The 27,836-nt window shown below is 45.6% G+C and overlaps 1 protein-coding gene across 2 annotated transcripts; it reads left to right on the top strand.

Moving 5' to 3' along the window:
* Positions 1 to 531: 531 nt before the first annotated feature.
* On the top strand, positions 532 to 26,651 carry DPYS (dihydropyrimidinase). Of its 2 annotated transcripts, none has more exons than XM_068161264.1 (10): positions 532 to 908; positions 6,133 to 6,291; positions 8,412 to 8,591; positions 9,513 to 9,702; positions 14,489 to 14,645; positions 15,752 to 15,893; positions 17,066 to 17,208; positions 23,652 to 23,859; positions 25,774 to 25,878; positions 26,407 to 26,651. In XM_068161264.1, the coding sequence occupies exons 1-9, from the start codon at positions 639 to 641 to the stop codon at positions 25,846 to 25,848; spliced, it is 1,524 nt and encodes a 507-aa protein (XP_068017365.1). In that variant the 5' UTR covers positions 532 to 638; the 3' UTR covers positions 25,849 to 25,878; positions 26,407 to 26,651. The 2 variants fall into 2 exon arrangements, with proteins under 2 accessions (XP_068017365.1, XP_068017364.1); XM_068161263.1 differs by having other exon boundaries at positions 532 to 920.
* The last annotated feature ends 1,185 nt before the right edge of the window (positions 26,652 to 27,836 follow it).

The following is a 27,836-nucleotide window of genomic DNA, read 5'->3' as shown; positions in this document are numbered from 1 at the left end:
TCTGTCGGTGGCACAGTTCCCTGGCAGCAGCGTGGACACCTCCATAGCGGGCTGCGGGGCTCGGCTGAGATGGGTGCGACTCTTGGAGCATCGCAGTCTTGCGCTCTCCTGGCCCCCTTGCTCAGGCAGCACTCGCGGGCTTCCCAGATGCTGCTGCAGGGAGCTCGGGTCACCCTTGGGCTCCCCAACAGTTCTGTGGGGAGCTGGAGTCACCCTTGGTTTCCTCAAGCCCCGTTTGGGTCACCTTTGGGCACCACAAGGCAGCGAATGGCTACATTGTCAAAAGAACTCTGCATGTCCCAGGCACGGTGAGTGCCATGAAAGCCCAGCTGCACCCTCCCGAAAGCCTTTCTCCAGGCACAGTCCTGAGCAGAAGGGTTCCAAAGGCAGCACTGCTACCAGCCCATGCCACCTCGCTGCTCTCAGCTGGGCACTGCTGGGCACTGGGGCTCCACTGGAGGTGGAGCTGCTGAGGGCAGAGGGGTCAGTTTCTCAGCTGTCCGTTTAAAGAGCACCGTGCTGCGTGTTTAGGGCCACTGGGTGGTAACCGCTGCTCTGAGAGAAGGGTAAGCGGTGAAATACTCTCAGGCAAGAGCAACTTTCTGATCTGTGGCCTCACTCTCACCTTCTAGGCTCCCATGCCACCCCAGAACCTGGCTCAACAGAGACTTTTGATCAAGGGGGGAACAGTGGTGAATGACGACTGCTCGGCTGTGGCTGACGTGTACGTGGAAGACGGAGTGGTGCAGCAAGTGGGACCAAACCTAACCCCTCAGCCACCATACGGACTTCTTGTACTGGATGCGAGCAACAGGCTGGTGATCCCCGGGGGCATCGACACTCATACACACATGCAGTTCCCTTTCATGGGTACCAGGTCAAAAGATGACTTCTACACAGGAACCAAGGTGGGTGAACAGGTGTGTGTCTGTGTGTGCATCTGGGCTTTCCTAGAAAGGAATACCTGCTGGTTATTCAGAGTTACTTCTGAGGAAGAGAACAGAGGGTGAATCAAGCACAGGCAGTTGTTACTGTCCCTTGGCTGGAACAGTGTAGTAGGTGGTTGGGGTATGCAGAGGTCCACCTTCAACCAGCTGGGCTCCTTCTGAGGCTTTTCTGTCTGCAGGTGGGAGTGTTAAGTGCAGCCATTTACACTGACTATTGCTGTGCAGGCTACCACTTGCATTGGTGCATGCAACAACCTTCATACTTCTATGAGCAAAGGTTAACTAAAGCAACAGTTTAACTCTCCCAGTGCCTTGGGAGTATTTCTGCAGTAAAGTGATCTTTCTTCTCTGCTATGATAGGGGAATGCAAGCTAGTCTTCTGATACTCACTTCAGACCTTAAAAGGTTCTGTTTTCTCACAGTTTTACAATTGTAGTGCAGTTTTGGTTTTGTCCTTCCCCCCCCCCAGCTTTTAACTGATCTCATTACATTCCCTGCATTAGCAATGTATCAGTTACTGGTATTAACAGTATCATGCATCAGCTCCATACAGTGGAAATACTGACATAGAGCTCCTTAAAATTTGTAAGGTACTTTTCTAAGAGCTTTGCTGTGCAGGTTGGGATCATTGCCCACAGATGGTATCACATTGCCCTGCTTGGTTCATGTGTTAGCCAGTGTCTTCAGAGAGCCTGTTTATGTCCTGTCCCTCTCACAGCAGAACTGGGAGCTGCCAAAGGCATCCCTTCCAAAGCAAAGGATTTCACTGGTGTGCAAAACCACTCATTTTCCCCTTTGGAAAAGTTGGAACAAGTTAAATTCATCTCCTTTCACCCAATGGTGTGGTTCAGTGACTGCACAACCATTAAGAACCTTTAAAGTTTGCTGCCTTGCTTTCTTCCACAGGAAATTTCATTTCTTGCTTGCTCCAGCATGTCCTGAGAGTGTGAGTGAGACTGTTCGAGTGGTGTAACAGTACATTTCCTTACTCTGCCAAGGATTTGCCTCTTTTTTTAGTGTTGAGCCCAGAATACGGCAGGGGGGACTGCAAGTGACCTGTATGCCAGCCTGAAACTACTGGCATATTTCTTTCAGTAACAATATTTATGCTAACTCAAGACAGATTTGCTGATGCTGCTGCTGTTGTTTGAAGGAAAGTATTTTACACCAGAGAGTTTTAAGCACTGGAATTGTTCTTTGCAATGAGCACAGAAGTTACAGTGGCTCGTTACCCTAGCAATGATAATTTGTAATTGTTTAGCAAAACTGTCACAGGAAAGGATTGTGTCCTGTCCCAGCAGATCTGTCTTGCCATAACAAAATGGCTGCTGTGTTAGACAGAGCATCTTTCTCCACATCAAACCTAAGATAAAGATGTAAAAGGAAAGCTGCAGGACTGAATCTCTACCTCTGGAACTGAGAGCTGGAGTGGGATTATAAGCATAGAACCATAGAATGGTTTGGGTTGGAAGGGACCTCCAAAGATCTTCTGGTCCAAGCCCCTTGCAGTCAGCAGGACCATCCTCCACTAGATCAAGTTGCCCAGAGCCCTGTTGAGCCTCACCTAGAATATCTCTAAGGATGGGACCTCTAATACCTTCCTGTGCAACCTGTTCCAGTGTTCCATTACTTTCATGGTAAAGAACTTCCTTCTAAGGTCCAGTCTAAGCATTTTCTCATTTCAAACCATTGCCCCTTGTCCTATCACTGCAGGCCTTTGTAAACAGTCCCTCCACAGGGAGGCTTGAAGCCTCCTCTTGTAGCCCCCTTCAGCTACTGCAACATTGCTCTTAGGTCTCCCAGGAGTCTTCTCCAGGCTGTAGAACCCCAGCTCCCTCTGCCTGGAACTCTCCTCTGTAGCTGTCTGGTGGAAAAGAGTGACTAGATTGAAAAGAGTGACTAGATTGTTAGGTGAGCCTAACACTGCTGTCTTTTCCCAATGTGTATGGACAGGAAGTATTTCTTTAAATGCAGTTCCCCCAACTCTACAGCTCCCCACAAGCAGCTGTTGGTTGTTGTTGACACTGCTTTTTGTGATAAATGGAGAGAAAAAAGGCCGAGTCCACAGTGCCTGTTCTGCTGCTCTACAGACAGCAGAAACTGTGTTTCCTGGCTGAATGCAGTGCAGACCTTGATTTCTGGAATGCTTCGTTTGCATGACTTCAAGTACATAAATATACAGAGAGGTATTCTGTTGTTTTCTGCAACAGGCCTTCATTTCTCTGTGAAGACCATTTTTGTAACCTAATTGCCAGCAATGTATCCAGAAATTTCACCTCACAAGAGAAGTCAAACAAACGTGACTTGAAACCAGGAGATGATTTTGTTTGGCAGGGAAAACAAACCAACCATGTAAAAGAAACAGCAGTGACTATGGATTTCTCTTAAGATGCCTTGAGATAGCTTCTTTTAAGTGATCTCCTTCTCCTAACTCAGATGTAGGTGCCTGCACCACAAAATCCCAAAGCAGGGGAGATCAGACAGGTGCTGTCAGAAAAGTAACTGGGTTTTATTTAACAACTTTTTGAGGCATTGGATAGAGAATCACAGAATTCTTGAGGCTGGAACAGACCTCTGAGATCACCAAGTCCAGCCTATGACCCAACACCACCGCATGGACCAGACCATGTCACCGAGTGCCACATCCAATCTTGCCTTGAACACTGGGAAAAAAAATGAAATAAAAAACCCCAAAGCTGAAAACCAGAGACATACACAAACCATGCACAAACCAGGATGTCCTGAAAGTCGCTTTGGTGCCTAAAAGAAGATTCTAGATCCAGCTTAGTGATTGGATGTCAAAAAAAATAGCTATTGTGGACCTTCTTAACCCAGGCCAAAGCACGGCAGGTGCTCAGAGCTGTGTGCTGACAATCAGCAGCTGACAAATACGTTGGCAAGAGAGTCAGGGAGGCAGAGCTGGGCTCCAGCTATTGCAAAATATGCTACAATGATTAGCCAAGGTTTACCTATCCAGCTGAATAAATAAAGGCACAGAATGCTCCTCCTTGCCAAGAGAGGGGTAAAAAGATATTAGGAGAAAGAAAGAGACCGGATGGAGTCGTAGAACCCATGGCTTTAATTTAGTTGGGTTTTTGTTACCCCCTCCTGCCCCCTCAACTCTACAAATGTTCTTTTATTCTAAATCATAGAATCATAGAATTGCTAGGGTGGAAGGGACCTCAAGGATCATCCAGTTCCAATCCCTCCTTACACTACAGCAGGTTGCTCACGGCCACATCGAGACTGGCCTTGAAAACCTCCAGGGATGAGGCTTCCACCACCTCCTTGGGCAATCTGTTCCTGTCTCTCACCCCCCTCATGGGGAACAACTTCTTCCTAACGTCTAATCTGAATCTCCCCATTTGTAGTTTTGCTCCATTCCCCCAGTTCTATCACTTCCTGACACCCTAAAAAGTCCCTCCCCAGCTTTCTTGTAGCCCCCTTCAAATACTGGAAGGCCACAAGAAGGTCTCCTTGGAGCCTTCTCCAGACTGAACAACCCCAGCTCCCTCAGTCTGTCCTCATAGCAGAGCAGCTCCAGCCCTCTGCTCATCCTCGTGGCCCTTCTCTGGACACCTTCCAGCACCTCCAGATCCTTCCTGTAAGAGGGGCTCCAGAACTGGACACAGTGCTCCAGGTGGGGTTTCACCAGTGTGGAGTAGAGGGGGAGAATCACCTCCCTGGTCCTGTGGAGGTGCCTCGGATGGCCTCCCTTCCCTCCAGCGTGTCTGCTGCACCACACATCTTGGTGTGTGTTTAACAAATAAGCCAATCTGTCTTGTTAAAAACAGCTGACAGTTTGCACAGCTTCTCTTGCAGGCAATGTTTTCCTGAATGCATCACAGATGCACAAATGTTTACATCACTCCCCAAACTTCCTTCTTTGCTTGTTTCTTTTACTCATGTGTTCTGACACATGAGTATTTCAGTTCTGATTGGCAAGTGAGGAGAAGGCACCCATTGATCTCCGAACAGGAGGGGTAACAGAGCATGAATCTGAGCTCTGTGTGTTTTGACCTGACTCGGTTGTACCTGCTGTGCAAGGGGTGCAGTTCAGGGCATTAGAGAGGATTTCCCTGGCTAAGCTGGGAGATTGCAACACTTGCAGCAAAAGAACTTCTCTCTTGGATCAGTTTCTGTTAGTGGAGGATTTGGTTTGAGAGTGACTAACAAAGATCCTTCAGAGGAAAAGAAAAAGGTGATAATTCAATTGTCTGTAAGGGAGACTGAAAATTGGTGGTAAACAAAAGCCATTTCTGATCCTTATTAAGATCCATAATGCAAGATGTCTGGGGGTTTTACTTGTAATGGCTTCTGTGAAGGATGTAAAAGGCTTGTTCCTTTGAAAAACCTGCTAGGGACTTTTACTAAATGATACTCTGGCAATAAGAGAAATCATTTTAAAGCACTACAAAACTCTTCTTGCTGCTAACCAAGAGCTCGGGATTGCCACACTGGATTTCCAGACTGAATTCTGGTTTTGTCTTTATTAATTCATCCAGGTCTCTCTGGATGCACCCATCCCATCCTTCAGACTTAGCAACCACACCACTCAGCTTGGGGGCATCTGCAAACTTGCTGAGGGTGCTCTCAATCTCACTGCTGGTATCAGTGATGAGGATATTGAACAGCACTGGTGCCGACGCAGACCCTTGAGGGGCACCATTTGTCATCTGTCTCTATCTGGACATGAGCCATTGACCACCACCCTTTAGATGTGATCATCCAACCAATTCTTCATCCACTGGACAGTCCATCCATCCAATCCATATCTCTGCAGGTTAGGGAGATGGATGTTGTGTCTAAAGTCCAGATGGATGACATCTGTGGGTCTTCCCTTGTCCACTGATGTAGCTACACCATCATAGAAAGCCACTAGGCTGGCCAAGCAGGACTTGCCCTTGGGGAAGCCACGCTGGCTGTCTCAAACCACCTCCCTGTCCTCCATGTGTTCCAGTATGGCTTCCAGGAGGATACCCTGAACACCTGTTTGAGAACATCCTTCTCAAAGGAGGTGAAATGAATCTCCTCAATCATTTTGCAAGTTCAGGCCTGACTCAAGGAGACTCTTCAGTGGCTTCTGGCTTTTCTGTGCCTAGATTAATTGCTGCACAGGGAACTGGAGGGAGTGGGAGGAAATTTGCATTCTTTGTGATTGCTAAATATTGACTTATCCTTTCAGGCTGCTCTAGCAGGAGGAACCACTATGATCATCGACTTTGCCATCCCTCAGAAGGGCTGCTCCCTTATTGAAGCCTTTGATACATGGAAAAGCTGGGCAGACCCTAAAGTCTGCTGTGATTATGCACTGCATGTGGCAGTTACATGGTGGAGCAACCAGGTAAACACAACAGCTGATTTTCAGTTCCATGAATAGCTACCACACCTGTTTTTAGTTAGTTCCCATGCTATATATAGCTTGCTGTAATATAATAGAAATGTTATGTGTCAAATCTACATTTGAAAGTGTCTGTGGTTTATGGCTGAGAGGGTGTGTGTATTAACTCAATCCTTTGTGTAATCTAGCTGAAGTCCATGTATATGGAACAAATGAAGTCTTCAGGTAACCTGTATCTCTGGATAACACTGCACAAGGTTAAGGGAGAAGGAAGACCAAGGCCAGGCAGGTCAGAGGGGACAGGAGATGTTTGCATGCATTTTGCCTATTCCTGTCTGAACACTCCAAATGCTCTCTGGAGTCTGGCTGTTGTTTCATTTTTTATTAAGGGTGGGCAAAAACCTCTGTGGTACTTTATTTGTAAAGGAAGAGTTTTATTGCTGGGTGACTGCAGAGTTATCTCCTGAAAGCTAGGAACTTTTACACATGGGAGGATCATCCTTGCTGTGTGAATGTTTGCTGATAGCCTGAGAGCTTTACCTAATAAATCAACTTTTCAGGTGCTTGACATCTACCTGAACCTAACCCTTGCTTTCCAAACCTTTGGCTCCTCAGAGAACATGCATCACTACAGACATATGTTAAGTAAATTCCACTTTTAAATGTGAGTACATCCTGTAGTTTTTAACTTTTAAAACAGAGAAACCAAAGCCCTCGCTTTGCACACACCCCGTCTTTGTATTCCGTGCACTAAGCACTAAACAGGCTGGCTGTGACTTCTAGCTCAAAGCAAAGGCATAAAACAAATTCCCCAGTGAAGACTGAGGAATGCACATTTGAAACAGCCCTAACAGAGAACAGTGGAATTGTGCTGAAAAAAGACCCAACAATAAGAGTAGGGAGGTGTAAATCAATGAAACCTTCTGGTTTATGTTGAGAGGTTGACTGTGTTTTTAAAGGCCAGGGTTTAAAGAAACAGAAAGGTCTGGTGTTTTTCTAGCTGTAAGAGACCTGGGTAAAGAAGACAGAGATGTCATGCCCTGCTAATAAGCTACCATCTCCTCAGGTTGATTAGAAGCACACATTCCTTACAATGCCTTCCCTTAGTCACAGTAACTAGTGAGGAAGGAAAGAAATGATGTGCCTCTGTGTTTTTGTCAGATTAGGGCCTTCCCATCATGTTTTTGCCTGGTAATTCCTGCTCAAGATGTGCTGCCATTCCTCCTTCAGAAAATTTCCTGGAGTTTGAAATCAGTCTCTCACCTTTGTTGAGCAGACCCAACCACGTTGTTAGACAGAAGATGAAAAAGAAAGTTTGCCTTTTCAAAAGGATTTTCTTCCCATGGGAATGGGAATAGTGTTACAGATGCACACCAGTTACTGTCACCAAAAGGGAAGGGAGGAAAGTCCTTTACCCTCTATCTGTTACCACCCAGAGAGTGAATAGTTCCTGCTTTCCAGCTTTACAAGAAACCTTTGGGCTAAAATCTGCCTCTTTCTTTGGGACATAATGTTTTGCTGGGCTTCACAGAACCTAGCAGCCATGTGAAATCCTGTGGAGGATTCCAGAAACAAGAAGGAGTCTTGCACCTGGAGTTTGGGAGCCCTCTTGTTTGACAACAAAATACTTCAAAGGTTTGTGTGTTGTGCAGAGTCAAGAGAAGCTCCAGGAGATGAGATCTTTTCTCTCACTCTTATTTGCCACATCCTGGAGCCTGTTGCAGTCCAATTTTGAGAATCAATTTTGCATTAAATCTTCATCCTGTATGGGTTGGATGCATTGATTGTAGCCTTGGACTGGGTACCTTCAGTAGCAGGAGGTTTATCTGAAACAAAATTACGTTTGGCTCTCTTCTGCAAAATGTGTTCCCTTCTTGCAATCTGCCTGTGTCTCCAGTGTCTGCACTGCAGTGGAAGTGGTCTATACACTTTGAAAATCAATTTGAGGCAAGAAAAAACCAGTATAAATCTGTCTTTCCTTATGTGACTTGGGCTGTGTGGTTAGAAAATACATGTGATGGATGTGTAGAGGCTCAGCCTGCGTATCTGCAATTTCTTCATACAAAGACATCAGCAGGTAAAAACCAGTATTGCTGTTTGGAAAATTCCTGCTTGTCTTTCAGGTGAAGGAAGAAATGAAAAGCCTTGTTCAAAACAAAGGTGTCAACTCCTTCAAGATGTTTATGGCCTATAAAGATGTGTACATGGTCAATGACGAGGAGCTGTACGCAGCCTTTTCCTGCTGTAAGGAGCTTGGAGCGATTGCTCAAGTGCATGCAGAGAACGGGGAGCTGATTGCACAGGTAGGCATTTGACATTTTGCCCATTGGAGCCAGGAATATGAATGCCCCTCTTGCCTAAGCACTCCATAGATGTGTTAGTGCCACAAGGAAAGGCTTTGCTACCCTGTTTTGCTTCCAGGGAACTGAAAACAAACAGCTTGTCCAAAATCCTAAAGGATGCTTATGATGGGCTAAGAAATTGTAACCTGGAGTCCTGAGTTAACAGTGTAGACAGGAGGCACAGGACCCTGCTCTAATGCCAGCTATAGCTGCAGTGTAACGTCTATACTGGCAATGTGATGTGTATGTTTGTCTGACAAAGAAAGCAGCAATCCAAGCCTGACTATTGACCAAGTCATAGGGGCAGCACTCGGGTAAGTATTTAGACATCAGGTGTGTGATAACCCTGGGTCTCTCCAAACATGCTTGAGTCATCTGGCAGGAGCAAATACAGAAGTGCAGAGAAAGCTTTGCTGGCTGGGCACAGAATCTTAGTATCTCTGTGCATAGTTAGCCTCACTTCACACTGCCATCCTCGTGCTGTGTGGAGGCACTGGCAGTGTAAGCTGGCCCTGAGTTTCTTTCACTGGTCTAGTCACTAATACTTTGACTCTGCCCCAGGTACCATAACAGAAATGACATTCTTGCTAAGTAATCTCACATCCACAAGCATAAGTTCCTGAAATATACTAGGGACAAAATCTTATGCCTCTTAAAACCTTGGTCTTCTCTGAAGTCACTTAGGTGTTCTGAGACCTGTGTTTATCAAATAACTTCTGCTGAATAACCAATGACTTCTCTTGAGAAGAACCACAGTTGTCTTGGTTTTTCATTCTCAAGCTCACTGCAGTGGCTGGTTCAGCATACATTTGACTGGCAGTGTGCTCACCACACCACAGGTGCACTTTAACTGACTCTTACATGTTTCTGCGTGGTGTTCAGGGTGCAAAGAAGATGCTGGCAATGGGAATTACCGGCCCTGAGGGGCATGAGATGTGTCGTCCTGAAGAAGTGGAAGCTGAAGCTACCCAAAGAGCAGTTACCATAGCACATGCTGTCAACTGCCCCCTCTATGTGGTCCACGTCATGAGCAAGTCTGCAGCAAGGGTGATAAGCAACGCACGGAGAGAAGGTAAAAGTCCCAACTCTTCTGTGCTTGGACAGTGGCACTGGAGCAAGGGTTGTGGAAAACTAAACAGCATCAGTGGCCTTACTTGCCATGGGTGTCATAACCCATGGGTGAATTTCTTGGAGGGGGATGTCTAAGTTGTGTTATGGGGTCCCAGAAGTGCTGGGAACTTCCCCTTATCCCCAGAGCAATATTTTTTCCTCCTTTATTCCATACCTCCAAGATCAAAATAATGGCCAAGACATCATTACTGAACTGAAAATGATGTGATCAATACAAGACAGTAAGTGCTCTGCTATCCTGTTCCTTGAGTAGGGGTCTGCAAGTCTTTACCAGCTCTTTGGACAAGTTCTGCAATGGAGACCACAACATGTGTGTGCAGACAGTGCCATGGCGTGGCCAGGACTCCTATCACTGCACACTGTTGTGTCTTAGACCCAGATGGAAAAAACACCATGCAGCCACTTCTCACCCTGGCTGCAACAGAAGGCTTGTGGGTTGAGACAAGGACAGGGAGGGCTCACTCACTGGCTTTTGTCACGGGCAAAAAATGGGCTCAGCTCAGGAAAGAAAACACCACCACCAAAAAAACCTTTGTTACCAATTAAATTAGAGTAAGATAATGAGAAATAGAACCAAATCTTAGAAATAGAACCTTTCCCCCTGCCCCTCCCTGCCTCCTGGGCTCAATTCTGCTCTCAATTCTTCTGCCTCCTCTCCCTGAGCAGCTCAGGGAGATAGGAATGGGAGCTACAGTCAGTTTATCACATGTTATCTCTGACACTTCTTCCTCACCAGGAAGAGCCTCTTGGACATCTGTTGGGTTGGCTAGAAGCAGTTTGAAGGCTGCAGGGGTTCAGGATATTTTGCCTCCTTACCTGTAAGTTCATCCAGAGCAGTGTGTGGAACCACAGTGCTGAGGATACACTATATGGGTAAAAGAAGCAGGACAGAAGCCTGTGATTTGGAAGGCCTAAGACTTTATGGAATATTGTCCTAATTATATTTTTACATCTGGGCTTATGTTCTTCTGACCTGACACGAATTGCACACAGACCTCAGTTTCCTTATTTCTGTGCTTTAGATAATGCTTAGGGAACACAGATTATTAATATCAAAAAGAGCATGAGAGCTTGACAAAAGTCTAATCAAACCCAGCACGATATCATTGTGCTAATATAGGTGGATGTGTTGATGTGGAATATGTATTGATGATGACTTCTAGTAAGGCCTATCAGTAATTCAAGTTCATAAAGGAGTCTGAGATCAGAGTGTTTTTCACCAGCGCGTTTGGTATTGTGCTATGCTAGGTGTGTCCACAAGGTGGCAGTGCTGCTGCTAACGTGGATGCTCTCATCAGTGGGGTCGGCGTTAACCGCAGCCCGTGTGACAACAGTGAACTGCCCAGATTAAAGGTGAGAGAGTGGCTGTGAGCAGAGAAGAGCTAAGGCAGGAGCTGGCGTGTTGTAACACGTTATTCAAGTAAAAAAGTCTTCTCTGATCATAAATGCTGTCAAATATTCTTAGGCATCTGTTGTAAGGCGAGGCTGCAGTACCAGTTTGGTAACTGAATTCTGATCTATAAGCTTCTTGCATGGGTAGAGAGAAGAAATTGGTACAATTTGTGCTTACAGTGGTGCAAATTGGATTTTAGAGCTCCCTGGGCTGATGCAATCAAAATCATCAGTGCTTGCCTTTGTGCAACTGCTTTTCATAATTCATTTCTATTTGCATGGAAGTAGAGTGTCAAAGGAGACAGAAACCTAGGATTGATTAAGTAATATTGAAAGGTAGCTAGTGTACCACAAAGATAGTTGCAACAATCACAGCTTTTAATGAGACCCCAGGTAGTTCCAGAAGATAATTCTCAGAGTATTGCATGGGTTTGATAAATAAACCCCAAAGAGTTTACTGAAAGATACTCAACTTGGACAGGTTAAAATGACTCTAGTGTGCAAACTGTGTGAACTCTCAAAGGCCAGAGGCTCTCAAGCATTTGAAATCTTCACTGCAATGCAATTTATTTATCTTTTCAAGATTATTTCTCCATCTCTTGATGTTGGCTTCCTGCTATGTACAACTGTGAATTTTTTCATGCTTCTTTCTAAGAACTTAGTATGAAGTATGTATTCATTGCAGCCCGTGTCAGAGGCAGAGTGATGTTCTTTCTTATTCCCCCACTGACCTCAGAAGGGGGCAGCCTGATCTTCAGTGAGCATAATCTATTTCCTGGGTGACAGTGTAACACCAGAATTGTAGCTGAACTGATGCAATGCTATGGCTGCAGCAGGAAGCCTTGCCTTTCAGCTCTGCCTCTTTCAGATCAGAGCTGGTCACTATCTTTGCCCTATACGACCTTATCATAAGAGCTTCTTACTAGAATAAACACACAAGTTTTTGAAGCTTGTGTTGGCTGATGTTTCTCAGGGTTATAACTCTCTGAGTTCTGAGAGAGAGTAAAATAAATTGCAATAGTCTGTTCTTCTTTGTTATAAAGTAATTCATGTGAAAATAGTTCCTTGCCAGGCAGTTTGGGCATCTGATGAAGAAGACACCAAATCTACAGCTATTTCCCATCAGAACAGAGATGTCAGAGACACCAAACAGCAGAGCACTTTCTGCTTAGTGTTTTTATTGAATGTAGGCCTACAGAGCAAATGGAAAGACCTGGTTTATTACCACAGTATTACCTTTTTTCCCCTCTATGGGCAGAAACTAATCAAGCTAGAAAAACCTTAATGCAGAATATCCTTGTTATTCAAAGTAAAGCATTGTCTTGATCCGATTGGATCCTTCAGCCTGACTGAATGAAAGGCAAGAAATTGCTCAGTCAGCAGAAGCATTCAGCTGTAGTCTGTTGAAGCTGCAGTGTTCCGAATCAAAATCACTTGAGGTAATGGCTTGTCCTCCTTCCCCCTCAAGGGAACAAGGAGAGCTGCTCAGGTCAAATTCTGACTGCAGAAATGCCATCCTTGGCTGTGCTATGTGAGCTAAAATCAACTCAGAATATATGACCCTGAGCTTGGAGACTTCAGTTTTATGTTGTGAAACTAAGAAAATTGTGTACAGAAACTAAACATTTGCCTTTTGTAGTTGATAGCTTTGTCCTCATGGTTTGTAGCTCAGGTTTATTTTGTTTCCTCAGCTTGGCATATGGCAGACACACACTCCAGCACACATCCCCCTGCTCTCACTTTTGTACTGACTTTGTCCATCAAAACATCTGTCAAAAGCCTCCCAGGTAAATACAGCAGATTGGTTATACATGCAGAACCTTTTCTGCACATATCTAGGTTTGTGGCATCCTGCCCTCAAACACTGGCTTTGGTGTTGCCTAAGGAAGGGGAAGGTTGCCCCTGCCTCGTGCAGCAGCTCTGAATTTGGGACGCACACACCTGACTCAAACCTCACTCACGAGTGGTTACAGCACTTCCATGGGTGGCCTCCTAGTCAGGGCTTTTGAAGTTTGAAAACAAGATGCAAAACCTAATAGAGATCTGCCTAAGTAATGATTTCAAGTCCAAAAAGTAGTGTTGGTCTGGTCTGCCTTTAAGTCCAGGTGAAAATCAGCAGATAAGTGGGACTGGGGGCTTGAAGTGCTGCAAGGCAAAGTGTCAACATAAAAGATGCACATTCGGCACGCCAGAGCATACCTGAGGTGATTAGAGTAAATTAACAATGCTAAGAGAGAGGCTTTAGCTTGTGGGAGCAATTATGCTGTGTAGTAGCTGCAGTAAATGTACAGCACAGTAATGTCAGAGCAGGTCTTGGTCTTAACCCCTGGTAGAAATAGCTGTAGAACTATGAGGTGTAGACGGTGTGAGGCCTTTGCCCAAGTTTAGCACACAGTGGTTAGGGAATGGGAAATGTATGCTGAGAAGCGCTGAGCTCCTCCCTGCCTGCCTCTGCTGGTGTAACAGTTCTGACCCAGCAGCTCCCACAGCTGCCAGAGTCCAATGGCTGGAGAGGAATCTGGAAAGGTTTCCTTTGTTGTTTTCCACCTGTGGCCTACAGGAGCTGCAAGGTCACTGAACCACCTCCTCAGGAGGAAAACGTCTTCTTTCATCTCCTATCTTGGTCAGATGAATTTCAAACCCACATTTCCTAGGGGGGGAAACACAGTTAATGTATATTAGGTCTATTCAGAGGCTAGCAGCTGGCCTGAGTGGGTGCTTTCTGAGGCATCTTGAATACTGTGCAGCAAAGAACTAAACACTTGGGAAATAACTTTTGAAATCTTTCAATTTTGTTTTCAATCTGGGAAATGTTTTTACACTCTTTAAATTTATATCTGGTGCAGGATTATTCTTCCTGGACAATTCTAGCCTGACAGCTAAAGACACCACCCTGCTAAGGTTGTCTGCTGTGTATATCAGCATACACTGTTACAGTCAATCATTTCAGAGCACCAAGGAGGTCCTCCCAAGAAATATAGGGATCCTGAACACAGGTAATGCAGCTGAGGCCTGTGTTGCTTTTGAACTCTCAATCACAGGGCTGGTGAACAATGTGTCAACCCATTGTAATAGATCTGTCAACAAGTTAATCAGAAAAACCTGCCCAAGCAGTGTTCTTGTGAAGAAATACACTGCGAGATCGGCAGCAGAATATTCAGAGCAGAGAGGCTGTGTTCCAGCTCGGTTTGTTAGCCCCTTCCAGATGTTATTTTTCATTTTACAAACTCAGATTTAAGCCCACTGCCTACAAAGAGATGCAGAACATGGAGAAAAATGCAAGCTATCCATTTTTGTGTTGTTTGCTGAGGATACTCTTGCTTCACTTTTCCCAGGGAAGGTGGTTTATGGCGAGCCTATTGCTGCTAGCCTGGGCACCGATGGCACCAACTACTGGAATCAAGACTGGGCTCATGCTGCAGCACATGTCATGGGACCTCCACTCAGACCAGATCCATCTACACCTGGCTTCCTCATGGACTTACTGGCCAAGTAAGCAGTTGATCAACAGAAAGAGCATTCTGGAGTATGTAATAACAGGTTGACATCCCAGGGATTTCTGAGGGCAGAATGTGACATCAGGAAGGAGAACTGGAAGGTGAAACCATAAATGCTTTGTGTTACAGAAATTAGGCAGTGTTCAGCTTTTGTTTCTCTGCACTCTTGTGGCCTTTTGTTCCCATTTGATTTTAACCAGTAAGACATGCCTTGCTAATACTGCAGCTGAAACTGAAACGTGACCAGGGGAGCAGTAAGTCAGTGGGAAGCATGTGAAAAGCAGAGTCACAGCTAAGGGCTCTGGCTTTCATTGTCAGCTACCTTTTTCACTTGAAATTTGGATGCTGCAGAAAAAGTAAGCCTGCTGTCTTCAAAAGGTGGACAAAAGTTGTCCACTTCATAACATCATCTTCAGAAGGAAGTAGGAACGAAAGTATCTGGAATAGATTGCCCAGGGAGGCTGTGGCTGCCTCCTCCCTGGGGGTGTTCAAGGCTGGGTGAGATGAGGCCCTGATCAGCCAAGTCTAGAAGAGAGGCATCCCTGCATGGCAGGCAGGTTGGAGTAGATGATCTCTGAGGTCCCTTTCAGCCTAAGCCATTCTGTGATTCGATGACTCTATCCTTCAGTTACCTGCAGTTAACAACATGATGGTTTGCTTGTGTTTCATTACCAATGAAGCTTAACTCCAGAGGAGAGCTGAATTTGACCAAAGAGTCTGTGAATATAACCATGCCTGAACGCTGGCTGATGCTTGTGCATATGCTTAGTCATTTCACAGGGTGTATGGAGTGACACAGCCTGAAATTGCCCTAAGGTAGCATGAAACCAAATCCCTTCCTCTGGGCAAAGAGGGACAGTCCTCTGTTTGTTGGATACCTTTGACATATCGAAAGCAAAAGTGTTATTTTTGGTGCTTGGTTTCTCTTAAGGGCATTCTGAATTGGAAACTACTTCACAGGGGAGCAAGGCAAGCTGATGGGGCATACTGGTGGTTCCCTAAAGGATGGCTGGGTGAATCTACCTGGCTTTGGAACTGATTTTCCTCTGTGGCACTGTCTGGCGTATGCTCTAATCCATAATTAATGTTGTTCCCCTATAGTGATGACCTCTCTGTGACAGGGACTGACAACTGCACATTTGACATATGCCAGAAAGCTCTGGGGAAGGATGACTTCACCAAAATCCCTAATGGAGTGAACGGTGTGGAAGACAGGATGTCAGTCATCTGGGAAAAAGGCGTTGTAAGTAGCTCAGGAGGTCTGAACGCTGAGGTCACGAGCTGGTACAACAAAATATAATCTCTCAGCATTTTTCAGTGCTCCAGTGTCATCAAGTTTATTTATTATGGGATAACTCCTTTGATCAAACACCATACCAGGGTTCTTCCTGCCTCTCACTTCAGGGTCCTGGGAGGCAGAAATACAGCACTAGAGAATCATTTCATAGTTGAGCAGCACAGGACTGCTGGTGTTTCAGTGGTAGTGCACAGTGCATTTGTTTGCAGATTAAAGGAAAGTAAAAGAAAAGAGGTGCCCACAGTTTTGATTTGTTCAGTTCTGTATTTTGTCCTCCTTAATCCCTCTCAAGCTCAGCTGCTGGAGGAGGTTCTGCACTGTGTATGTGTCTATCAACTTCTAATTTGTGTTTTCAGCCAGAGGAATCAAGCTAGAGATAAGGAATCCTTCACCAGTGTATGGCTCAGTCCTGTGCTATAATGAGATGAACACCTTCAAGTTTCACTCCCACTGACTTCAGATAGTGCCAGTACAAGAAAGCTCTGTGCTTCTCAGACAATGCCCTTCAGGCTCTCGTAGAATATAAATATGAAAGCTTGTGGTCAGCTTTTTGGATGTGGGGTAGTGTGATGAGGGGGAAAGAGAAGAAATCTGATGAAGGATCTGCTGCTTGAGTGCTATAACCAACTGCTACAATCGCTCAGTAAGGTCCAGAGGCTGCAGATCCTCTGAGTTATTGCTGAAGAGATTTGCAGATTACTTTTGCTGTACTGTGCATTATGCCTCGCCTCTCCTTTGTCATGTTCGAGGCTCTTCTTAACACCCTCTCACCATTTCCTAAAACCTAGCTGCTTGGGAGGTGCCATGCCTCCAGAGGAAGCTGCTAAGCACAACTACAGGTGCAAAGCCCTTTTTGCTGGGAGTTCAAGGGAGATGCAGTTGCCATGTTCAGTGAGTGTGCATTGCAGTGAGTGTGCATTGCAGTGAGTGTGCATTGCAGTGAGTGCATCTGAGACAAACAGTGATTTTTATTGCCTTTAAACTCTTCAGTGTGCCATCTGAGAAGTACTGATGGGATGGTGGCAGAGCTGTCGCTCATCTTAGCCTCTTCAGCAACACAAACTTTTTCATTCCTTGTTTGAAAAAGTCATGCCTCTCTGCTGTGTCCTCCTCTGCAGCACAGTGGGAAAATGGATGAAAACAGATTTGTAGCTGTTACCAGCACGAATGCAGCGAAAGTCTTTAACCTTTACCCGAAGAAGGGGAGAATTGCTGTGGGTTCCGATGCTGACATCGTCATTTGGGATCCCAAAGCTACAAGGTATGCATGGGTAGTGCTTTCCTTCCATCCAGCCTCTCTGCAGGAAAAGTTTTCTCAAAGCCCCTGTTCAGCAGTAAGGCTTTGGGGTGAGGTGTTGGTGTTTTTCAGCAGCACTTCATGTTATTTATTTGCAGGTTCTTTGTCTCCTGCAATAGTGGAAGCAGAGATCTTTGCTCCCTAGTTGGAGTTAAAAAATTTCTCCTTGATTGTTGACCAAGTACAAAAGTAACAAGGTCTGTCCATGAGGGCTTGGTATCCTAAGAGTAAAACCAATCACTTTGGGGTCTTAGAGTAACTCTTCTAAGTGCTGGACTGTGCTTCCTCTCACTACAAAGAGCAGGGAGAGGAGCCTCTGTTCCTCCAGGGTGACCTATTGCAAACCTGTGTTTTGAACTGACAGCTACTTCAAACATATTTGAAGGTTGAAGGGTGGGTGCTGAAAGTATGAGATCTTGCCCTCCTGATAACTTCTCCCTAGCTGATAGAGGCAGCAGTAGTGGTAGAGCCAGGAGTGAGCTTCTGAAACTCAAGCTGTGCATGTCTCTGCTTTAATGTAAGGAGTTTTCTGATTTTGTGTGCAGTAAGGCTGCTGGAATAGAGCTTAGCACACCAGCAGATGCACAAAAGGTGTGCTGATGTCTCACCCTGTGAGACTTGACTCCATGGCACATATTGCTGCACAGGGCATAGAGTCTTTCCAGGAGCCTCAACTCATGCAGCGTGCTGTGCATTGCAGCTGATTGCTGTATTCAGCTATATTCACAGCAGCAGCCTGCTCCACACTCAAGCCACTATAAATATCTCAAGCATTGTATCTGGGCTCTGGCTCTTCTGCCAGGAAATGGTCTGGCAGGTGGCTGTCACAGAGCCAGCCCACCCGGGGAGCTGGATTTCTCAGCTGAGATGCCTATGAGCTGTGCAAGTGCATCTCCACCATCCAAGTGCTGAGCAGATTAGGTTAAATCTGCAGGCACCTTTAACAGCTGAGTCTTACATCTGACCACATCCAGCTCCACACAGAGCAGCAGCAGCAGGTCAGGGGGTGTGCTTGGCTGGTGCCTTTGTCTTTGACTCAGCTCTAGTGAGCAGCGTGGGCACACAACTGCTAAAGGCACACATTGACTCTCCTTGAAATGTGTTCATCAGTGTGATCCAAGGAGTCAGTATCTCTAGAAGACAGCAACCTAGGTAAACTTCCTGGGGAGCTGGGCATGCTTGCCTTTTTGTCTTTCTTATGGACATTATGGCCAGCTTTCCTCAAGGTTATCATGATATGAGGAGTTTCTAAAGCCTGAAGATTGACCTCACCGTAGAGGAAACATATGAGAGGGAGAGGAAAAGCATTCTGTGTTTTAAGCTGCAAAGATTCAGGCCACAGAGGTTGATATTCAGAAGTCCCACCAAAAAAAAGCCCCAAACACCAAGCAAAACTGGCTGCACCAGCAGGAGTTTCAGGAGTGTCAGCCTCAATAAACACAGAGGCCTGCCCAGTGCTGGGTCAGAGAGATTTTCCTGTGCACTGTGCCTGCTGGCATGTGGAGTAAGCATATTTTGAGATCCAGCAATGAGCTATTTCAGGACAAAAGCAAAAAACGAGAGAGAGACCTGAAGGATTCTTTTCTGAGCTTACTTCTGGACTCTTCCTGGGGGGAAAAATTAGCAGGACAGCAGAGTTCTGACATTGTTCTCAAGGTGCTTTGTCAGCTCCTGTAGTTAATTATCTTTTTTTGCCTCCCCAACACTGCCTCCTTTCATTCTCTCCTGAAGGCTCTCATTGCCCACTGCAGCTGGGAAGGTCTACTTTTACCTAGAGTATTTTTTTCAAACACTAACCCGTGTTTTCTTACTGAGCAGCCTGATTTTATGGTCAGCCAATACTTTTTTCCCCTCGTCTGGTATTGTTTGCATTGTTTATCCCTTCGGCTCTGCTGGGAGCAAGTCTCCCTGCAGATCCAGCAGTGCGAACGAGTTGAGTAAGAGTGCCTCTCACTGGCGCTTCTCTGCTCATTTCGCTGCAAATCCTGAAGGGGGCACAAACAGTCCAGTGGATAGGAGGGACCTAGCTAATGTATTTCACCCACTGCAGATACCAGGCAAGGTGCAGCTTCATGTGCTTTGGTGACTCTGGGGAGGGACACACCCGTTCCTCTTTCTTGCTGTCCTTCCTCTTTTGAACATGAGAGTTTTCTTCTTGCTTGTAAACCTGAATCATATAAGAGAAAAAACATGTGGTTTTCCTGTTCTGATGTGATGCTGTGTGGCTGTAGCCTTAGCATACTGTTTGACACTAGCCCAAAGAGCTAGACAGTTGCTTAAGCATTGCTTAAGCTAGACAATTGCTGTCGGTGACAGCAGTGGTATTACAACAGGCGTCAAAGGAAGTTCATAGGGAAGCTTCTGAAGTCATTCTGAAAGGTAATGAAGTTCTTCAAGCCATAAAAACTTATGTACCTACAAAACTGTCTGCATTTCCCTCCACATTACTGCACAGCAGCACTGCTATCTGGGCATTCAGGATTTTCTCTTTCTAGGTTGCAAAACCCTAATCAGTTCAGCTCTGCAAGCTGGGAGCAATTGCAATCCCAAGGTTCCACTTCCAGCACTCTGCCACTTCAGCTGAGACTTTGCTTCTATGGGGCAGTGTGGTGGGTTGAGGTTTCCCATTCACATTAACTAAGCACCACTCAGTCAGCTTCTTTGGCCTGTTTGTGTAGCATTCTTCTGGTAGTTTCTGCAGGAAACCTTACATAAACACTTAGACTTGCTCCTGTTTTTAACAACTGCTACATACTGGTTGTAGCAGGTCTGCATGAAAGCAAGCACTGTTGGGAAGAGACACATTAAATGCATAAATTAGCTAGAAACTGTAACAGGAAAGATGGGTGATGAGTTCTGCCAGTTTAGGACTGCTTCTTAGCTTCCCTATACTCGCTGCATACTGATTAAAGAACACAAAAATACCACAGAGACTGTTAGTCTGTTGCAGCCATGTGCTACCAAACATCATCTTGCAGACCTCAACACCCTCAGCGTCCCAAGCACAGCCTGTGCACACAGAGCTGTGGAGTGAGAACTTGGGAGAACACACGTAGGCAGCAAAGATGTGCTCACTGTACTGTCTGACTTTAACCTGTGCTTTGATCCAAGTGTTCACTGACTCCTTGCAGCTGCACACAAATAACACAACTGCTCCATGTCCGTGAAACAAAAGCAGCTGCATCGGAAGGAGAGGGCAGAGTAAGCAAGGGGAAAGGGAATGTCACCTGTCAGCAAGTCAGTGTCCTCTACAGCTGATGCCTTCAGCTATTTGAAAGCAAGCAAGAATGCAAAATCTCTAGGGCTTGTTTCAGAAGTGCTTGTCAAGGAATCTAAATACTGCAGTGCCATGGAAAGAGCTGAGCATCCCCTGTGAAATAGGGCATGAGGTGCTAAAGGTCTCCTAAGAGACATTCAGCTCCTGGCAGATGGTAGGGCTCAATAAACTCACTGTAGCCTGTCAGAGCTTTGCATATAAGCCCTGAATCAGACCCTCAAGGTAAGATCAAACACCTCTAGGGATAAAAAACCTTAACTTTCTAAGTGGGGCTACTTCATTATGTCAGCATGCAGTCTCTGAAGCCTCAGCCACCATTTTTTTTCCACACACCAAATAGAGCCTGAAAGTTAGCTGCTTTTTGAATGCAGGGGCAGAGCTGGCTGTGCAGGTAGCAGTCTCTCACCTCATCCCTTTTGGATTCTGCTGGAGTGACCCTCTTTGGCAGGCCCAACATCAGGCTTATGTACGCTGATGGAGCTGGGCTCATCCTTGAGCACAGCAGTGGTGGGTGCAGTCCCAAGTGCATAGCTGCTGGAGAGCAGTCCCTGCTGGGCAGGGAATGCAGAAGTCCTGAGGAGCAGAGAGAGGAAAGGAAGGCTTCTCTGTGATCTACCTGCTCTCACATGACTGGGCAGGACAGTTTCCAGCCCTGTTTCCTGTGCACTTTATGTATTTTAGGAGAAACACTCACTGGATGTACATCAGCCAGAAGTCAGCGTCCCTGTCTGCTGGCACGTGTTCCCTCAGTCCTTTTGTTTGCATGCAGACATATTCATGGATGAAGCTCTTTATTTGTCAGAAGCAAAATCTGCAGCCTAGGTCTGTCTCATCTGTAGGCAGGTCTTCAGCCTCAGAGGCTTAAGTTACAACATTTAAGTGCTCTTTGTCAAGCAACTGCCTGCAATTTTTCAGAACATGGGAGAGGAAGAAAGTAAGATGTAGGCAAATGATTAGAATGATTAATGCTGCAACTGCCTTGCTCTTTTGATGAATGAGCCTAATTTTGAATGCTGAGTACATGGTTAACTGCATCTAGACACAATAGGGCAAAATGAAATAATGTGGCACACAAATAAGTGTGCACAGGACAAGCATGTGCTGGCATTGTCAACAGCCCCACAGCCTTCTGTACAACTGCAAGTGTGTGCATGCAGGAGCATACACTAGTTCACTCCAAGGAGAGTGCCTGTCAAAGGCCTGTTTTCTCAGGTTGAGGGGACACCAAGAAAGAAACAGCAGGCACAAACTGAAATGCAGGAAATCTCATTTAAGTACAAGAAATAAATCTGTTTTGCTAGGAGGGAGATCAAACACTGACACAGGTTGCCCAAAGAGATTGTGGAATCTCCATCTTTGGAGCTGCATAGAACCCAGCTGGACACAGCCCTGAGCAACCTGCTTTGTCTGACCCTGATCAGAGCAGAGAGCTGGGAATAAATGATCCCCAGTGATGCTTTCCAACCTCAGTGCCTCTGGTTCTGTGAACTGCAACAAAATAAGCCTCTCTGAGATAGCATGAGGTTCGTTTCCCTGGTAACTTGCTGGCTTGAAAAGTGTCAGCTGCCCTCTTTAGAGGACTGAAGCTTAGAAATGGCAGTACAAATTTGAAACCTTTCTTATTTTCTCCTTGCACAACCCTGCCTTCTTTCTCCCTCCTAATCACTTCCAGATTTTCTTCAGTCAGTTTGTATTTTCCTATCCAATCGTTCATTTACGCAAGCTCAGTTTCTCATTACTGTTTCCCTCCTGCTCATGATGCACAGGGACTGCTTTCACTTCTCCCTTAGCTTGGGGTGATTGATAGGACCAGACCAACAATATTATTGACAAACTACTTAGCATAATCACAAAAATAATGTTGGTATTGGTGTTGTTTCCTACCCATCTTAAAAATGATTTTGGGGGATATGATTTTGTGTACTTCAATAGCCCATCCCTCAGGTAAGTCATTCTGAACTGTAGTTCCCAAACATTACCTTCCTGCCTCTTGCAACAAAGCTGAGGAGGGGTTTGGAACACCAGCCTTATGAGGAGAGGCTGAGGGAGCTGGGGTTGCTTAGCCTGGAGAAGAGGAGGCTCAGGGGAGACCTTCTTGCTCTCTACAACTACCTGAAGGGAGGTTGTAGACAGGTGAGGGTTGGTCTCTTCTCCCAGGCACCCATTGGCCCTCTTGGCCACAAGGGCACATTGCTGTCCCATAGATACCTTACTGTCCACCAGGACTCCAAGGTCTTTCTCCGTGGAGCTGCCTTCCAGCAGGACAACCCCTAGTCTGTCCTGGTTCCTGGTGTTTTTCCTCCCCAGATGCACGATTCTCTGCTTGTCCTTGTTGATCTTCATGAGGTTTGCCTTCACCCAGCTCTCAGCCTGTCCAGATCTGGTTGAATGGCAGCACAGCCTTGTAACATATTTAAATACAATAGGCAGTAAGTAGCTCAGGAGGGGAAATAGTTAATAAAGGAAGCACACATAGCCTGCGCTTCCAGGTGCTGGTGTCAGCTCTAGCACTGGCTCTGCCTTCAGTGGAGCCAGCTGGATTTGGAGAACTTGGAAATGTCTGTAGAAGTGTGATGTTGCCGTTATTATTTAGTGACATCCAGCTACTGGGACTGTCAGTCACTTGCTCAGCCCAGCTCCCATCAAGAGTTACCAGACTTTATTACCATATACTGACTTTCTAGCAGGATGGTCTTTGTGTTAGGAGTGTGAAACACTGCAGCCTGTTCAAGCCTGGAACTGCAAGTCATTCTAGCTAAAAGATCACAGCCTTTCCTGACCTTATCGTGCACAGACAGTTGCTTGACAAGGCAGAATGAAATCATGTTCTCCAAATAAAATATCACAACCTGGGATTTTTCTCCCCCCCCATTAATTGTAGTGGAAAATTTTGCATTTCAAGGCTGCAGAGTTCTGTCCTTTTGACTCCTCCTTCAGTCTTCTGAAATGCAGTTGCTGAAATGTTATTGCTCTCTCCTATTTTTACAGTTGTTCCATGATGTGCTCTACAATGTCATGGTTTAATAATGCTCCCAAACTTGCCTTCCCTTATAAATGTCTCAGACCCTCATAATGGGGTAAAATCCAAGGGGCTGCATAATCTGGGGGTTGTTTTGTTTTGTCAACACAGGACAATATCTGCAGAGACACATCACCAGGCCAACAACTTCAATATATTTGAGGGAATGGTCTGCCATGGAGTCCCAGTTGCAACAATTTCAAGAGGCAAAGTGGTTTATGAAGATGGAACTTTCAATGTCACAGCAGGAGAAGGCAAATATGTCTCCCGTCCACCATTCCCTCCTCATGTCTACAAACGAGTCAGGCAGCGGGAGAAGGTTAATTAAACTAATCCATCTCTGTAATGCTTTGTACAACATGAGGATAACTAGCTCTTGGGAAGAGAGGTCTGGGAATTCCATGGTAATTTCCCTTACTAATCAGTCTGCCAAGGTGGGAGGAGATGAAACTAGGGACTCCCTTTGCTTTGCTCTTGATCCTCCAGGAAAATATCATCAGCTGCTCTTAGGGCAGTCTGCACAGCTCCTAGGCTAAGCCTGGGTCCTTAGTAACGTGTCCCACTCACAGTGAAAGTGGATGAAGTTTAGCTGGTGAGTAATCTAGCTAATTGCTACATTTTGTCAGTGATTGCACTGACGACCAGAGAGCCTTAACATCATCTCTGACACTTGCATGACCTTAGCATCTCACCCTGGTGTTTCTACTTCTCTATTTGTTTTGAAACTACATTCCTCGTTGAAATCTGCCCACACAATTGCATCCATTAGCCTTTTCAAAGTGAAGGAAGCTTCATCTTCAGAGGCAAAAGGTAAGGGAAGGGCACAAAAAAAATAGTAAATCTGTGCCTGGACTTCTCAGACCTAGCAGAAAAATGAGCCAATTGTCCTAACTGTGAGTCTGTGTGGGGAAAATACCCTCCCTTTCCGCTGAACCTGTCCCTGGATCGAACCAGCTGCTCCAAAGGTCATGCAATTCTCTGGCCAGCTACAGCTAACAGGGTCTCACAGGGTGAATGGGGAACTGCTCTCCTGTACTAGACTCCTCCTGCAGTTTTAATCTAGATAGCTTCTCTTTGCAGCACTCCTCTTAGCAATTACAGCTCTTTGAATGCATCTTCAGTGGGCAGTGTGTCATGTGAAAGGTTCCATGTGGCTGTGAGTCTCATCCTCTGGCCATTGAAGATGCTTGGTACTTTGCTCCTGAGGGCTGCTTACTGTTGTAGCACTTTGTTATGCAGTGTTGAGCCCTTTGAGTTTTAATGCAAAATGAGTGTCAGGTAAGGGTAGTAAAAAGTAGTTGTTGGGAACAGATTTGTGCTGATGTGAGACCAGCAGAAACTTCAGGCATTCCTTTTCATTTAAGTTACAGTTATTAACTGATAATTAGGTGCTTCCTCAAGCAGAGCTGAGTTTTAGTGACTTCAGATCCTTCAGATCCTTCTGCTGAAGCCTTGTGTTAGAGGGAGGTTATGATAAAAGCTAAACTAAAACCTGTAAGGAATTTGATAATTGTAAGACTTCAGTGAAGGTGATGCTTTCCATTTCCCATTAAAGCCAGAGAGAGTTTTCTCTTCACCAAAGCATCAAGTGCAGCATATCTTCAGACAGTCATTTTCCAGCTAGCTCAACCTCCTGCAGCCAGCAGCTAGGGTAGTGTATGGTAGATACCCACAGAAGACGGGACTCACTTTGTTTCACTGATGCTCATTAGCCTCTCTTAGCTGCATTAAGAGCATCAGTGGGAAATGTGCTCACTTTAACAACAAGCTTAGGGCTTGAACGTGCAGTGAGGCAGCTGTTCAGGAGAGCAGCTCAAGTGTGTTTTCTTTGTACCTGTTCCCTCCTGGGATATCCTGAAGTAGCTGAACCAAGGTTAAAAAAAATCCCCAGAAGCAATCAGATTTATGCTTGTGGCTCCAAGATCTCTTTGGTCCAAGGAAGAGAAGCATCAATGAAATGAAGTGGAATATGATCAGTTGCTTCTTTTAAAAACTGGGTTTATGACTGCTTTGGTGCAGTGCTGAGCAGGCTGAGCTACCCAGCCCCTGAGGAAAGCTGAGAAGCAAACAGCTGAATCCCACTGTAGGAGCTCTTTTCCAGAGAGAGGTTTGGTGAAAGTGTTGGGATGCATAATGCACAAAGATGGGCTAGCACAGGACTGACATTTCCATTGTGTCCAGTTAGCAACAGAAAGACAAATACCAGCCAGACATTTGAAGTGTTTTATTGCAGGTCTGTCAGCCTGTTCCTGTTAAGAGAGCACCGTATACAGACGTGGTCTCAGCAGCACCTGGCACACCAAACTAACTCACTCCTCCCCACCTCTGGCTCTTGAAGGTAACTGTCACTTTTGCTACTTAGTGCTTCTCTGAAACTGCAGGGAAACAAAAGTGTGGCAGCCCCCCTAGCTCATGACAGCCTTGTCTGAAATTAGCCCTCTCAGATGCTGACTGGTCTAAAATAGGAGGATGTAAAGCCCAAGTTTGTGCCTCACGTGAAATGGGTCTGTTCTTACTGCTAACTAATACAAGGACAGGAACACACCTGCAATGCTGGAAGGGTGAAGGTAGCATTTCCACATTATATTGATCATTCCTTTAGAGCTACCTCACAGTCAACCTCATTCAGGGCATCGGTAGCAGCAACAAAAAGTGCAGCATCCTATTTGTTTACCTCTGTTGTAAGGGAGAAAGCTTTGGTAATAGAGAGGACCAAAGGTTAAAACTGCAATAGAGTGAGAAAGCAATAATCATTCTTCCTAGCTCCTAGCACTCTTTCTCCATTATTACCTCTCTGAGTGACAAATTGCAAGGCAGAGATTTTCTTTAGGAAGATTATATCCTATTGTCTTTTTCTTCTCTGCAGATAAAAGCAAATGAAAACGACCCTGCTGTCCCCACCAGGGCAGTGCGCTCTGGGTCCAACAATCAATCCACAATCAACTTCCCACGAGCCAAGAGGGAGCAACAGTACCCAATAAACATGACTCTGGGCTTCCTGCATGAAAGTTGTCACTGCAATTTCTCTTTAAAAGGAATTTTGTGCTAAGAAGTGGAAAATCTTTTTAGAAAATGGAGTAATAATAACAATAATAAAATAATGTGGCAGCAGCTTTGTAGGGTCTTGCATGAGAAACAGACTCCTGCTGGGCCAGTAGTGCAAAAGGAGAAGGTGATTTGTCAGATGGTGGAGGATAACCATGGGGACGTTCAGGAATTGCTAGCAAAGGTTCCCATTTCTCAGGCTGTTTTTGGGGTGGCAGAACAGCAGAAGCAGACATCCATCATTCTTACAGTGACTGTTACAAGGGAGCAGAGGTCACTGCTCAGAGTAGGCTTCTGTATGATCCACACCTGAATTTGTTGCCTGGTCTGCCTCCATAATTAACAGAGAGATACAGCTGGAACATGTCTGCATCAAGCTCCAAAATGGGATGAAGGAGCCTGCCCAGGGTGAGATGAGCACTTTTCTTTCAATGCCAGGTTGTCTGCATTGCCTCCCAAGAGGACACAGTGTGACCAGCTATGGTGCAGGTGGCCATAGAAATACTCTCAGTCCTTTGGGTACTCTGCATGTGCCTGGAACTTCCAAATGTCCTTGGGGTTCTTAGGGCACCTACTGAGATGGCAGTGACACAGAAGACTGCACACCCTGAAAGTCCAATGGAACTGAGTTAGTGATTTCCTAAACCCAGGTGTTTTCACAGTGTGCTACCAGCAAGCAGCTTTATGAATTACACAAACACCTATTTTGTGACCCCAGCTCTGCAGACCATGCAAGGGGGAAGCTGGGAAAGTGTATCATCTTTCTAGAGCTGCTTCAGGTTTTTATTAGATTAGAAAGGAAGAAACTTCTCCCCCCAGCAATTAGCAAAGGACCTCTGTTACTCACTGCTCTATACCGTGCATTACTCTCCTCCCAGGGAGTAGTACCCTGTGGATTTTGGTCTTAAATGTCTGCTTTTGAACTCCAATGATTGTTTTAACTCTTGTGCAGATGTCATGAAAAAAACTACCTGCATGTTGTCAGCTGGGATTTACACCAAAGCATCTGCTGTGTTTTTACATCCTGGAGTGCAAGAAGGTGTCAGATCTCTGCTATTGATGAGTATTTGTTTTACCATGACACATGCTGGCCCTAGTACCCGAGTTCTGCCTCTAGCCACAAGCTGCTAAGTCATAGCCCTGGAGAAGCTGCGGGAGAGAAGTGTGTCTTACCCTGCCCCAGTCCTTGAAGCTCCACTTCTCCACTGCCTCCTGCTCCAGTAAGGGTAAGGTTAACTATATTTTCATCAC

This window comes from Melanerpes formicivorus, unplaced genomic scaffold (genome assembly GCF_026170545.1).
Source record: "Melanerpes formicivorus ecotype bairdi unplaced genomic scaffold, bMelFor1.0.p_v2 SCAF_56, whole genome shotgun sequence".
NCBI lineage: Eukaryota > Metazoa > Chordata > Aves > Piciformes > Picidae > Melanerpes > Melanerpes formicivorus.
The sequence above is the reverse complement of the archived record's forward strand: the minus strand, read 5'-3'. Positions and strand labels throughout refer to the sequence as shown.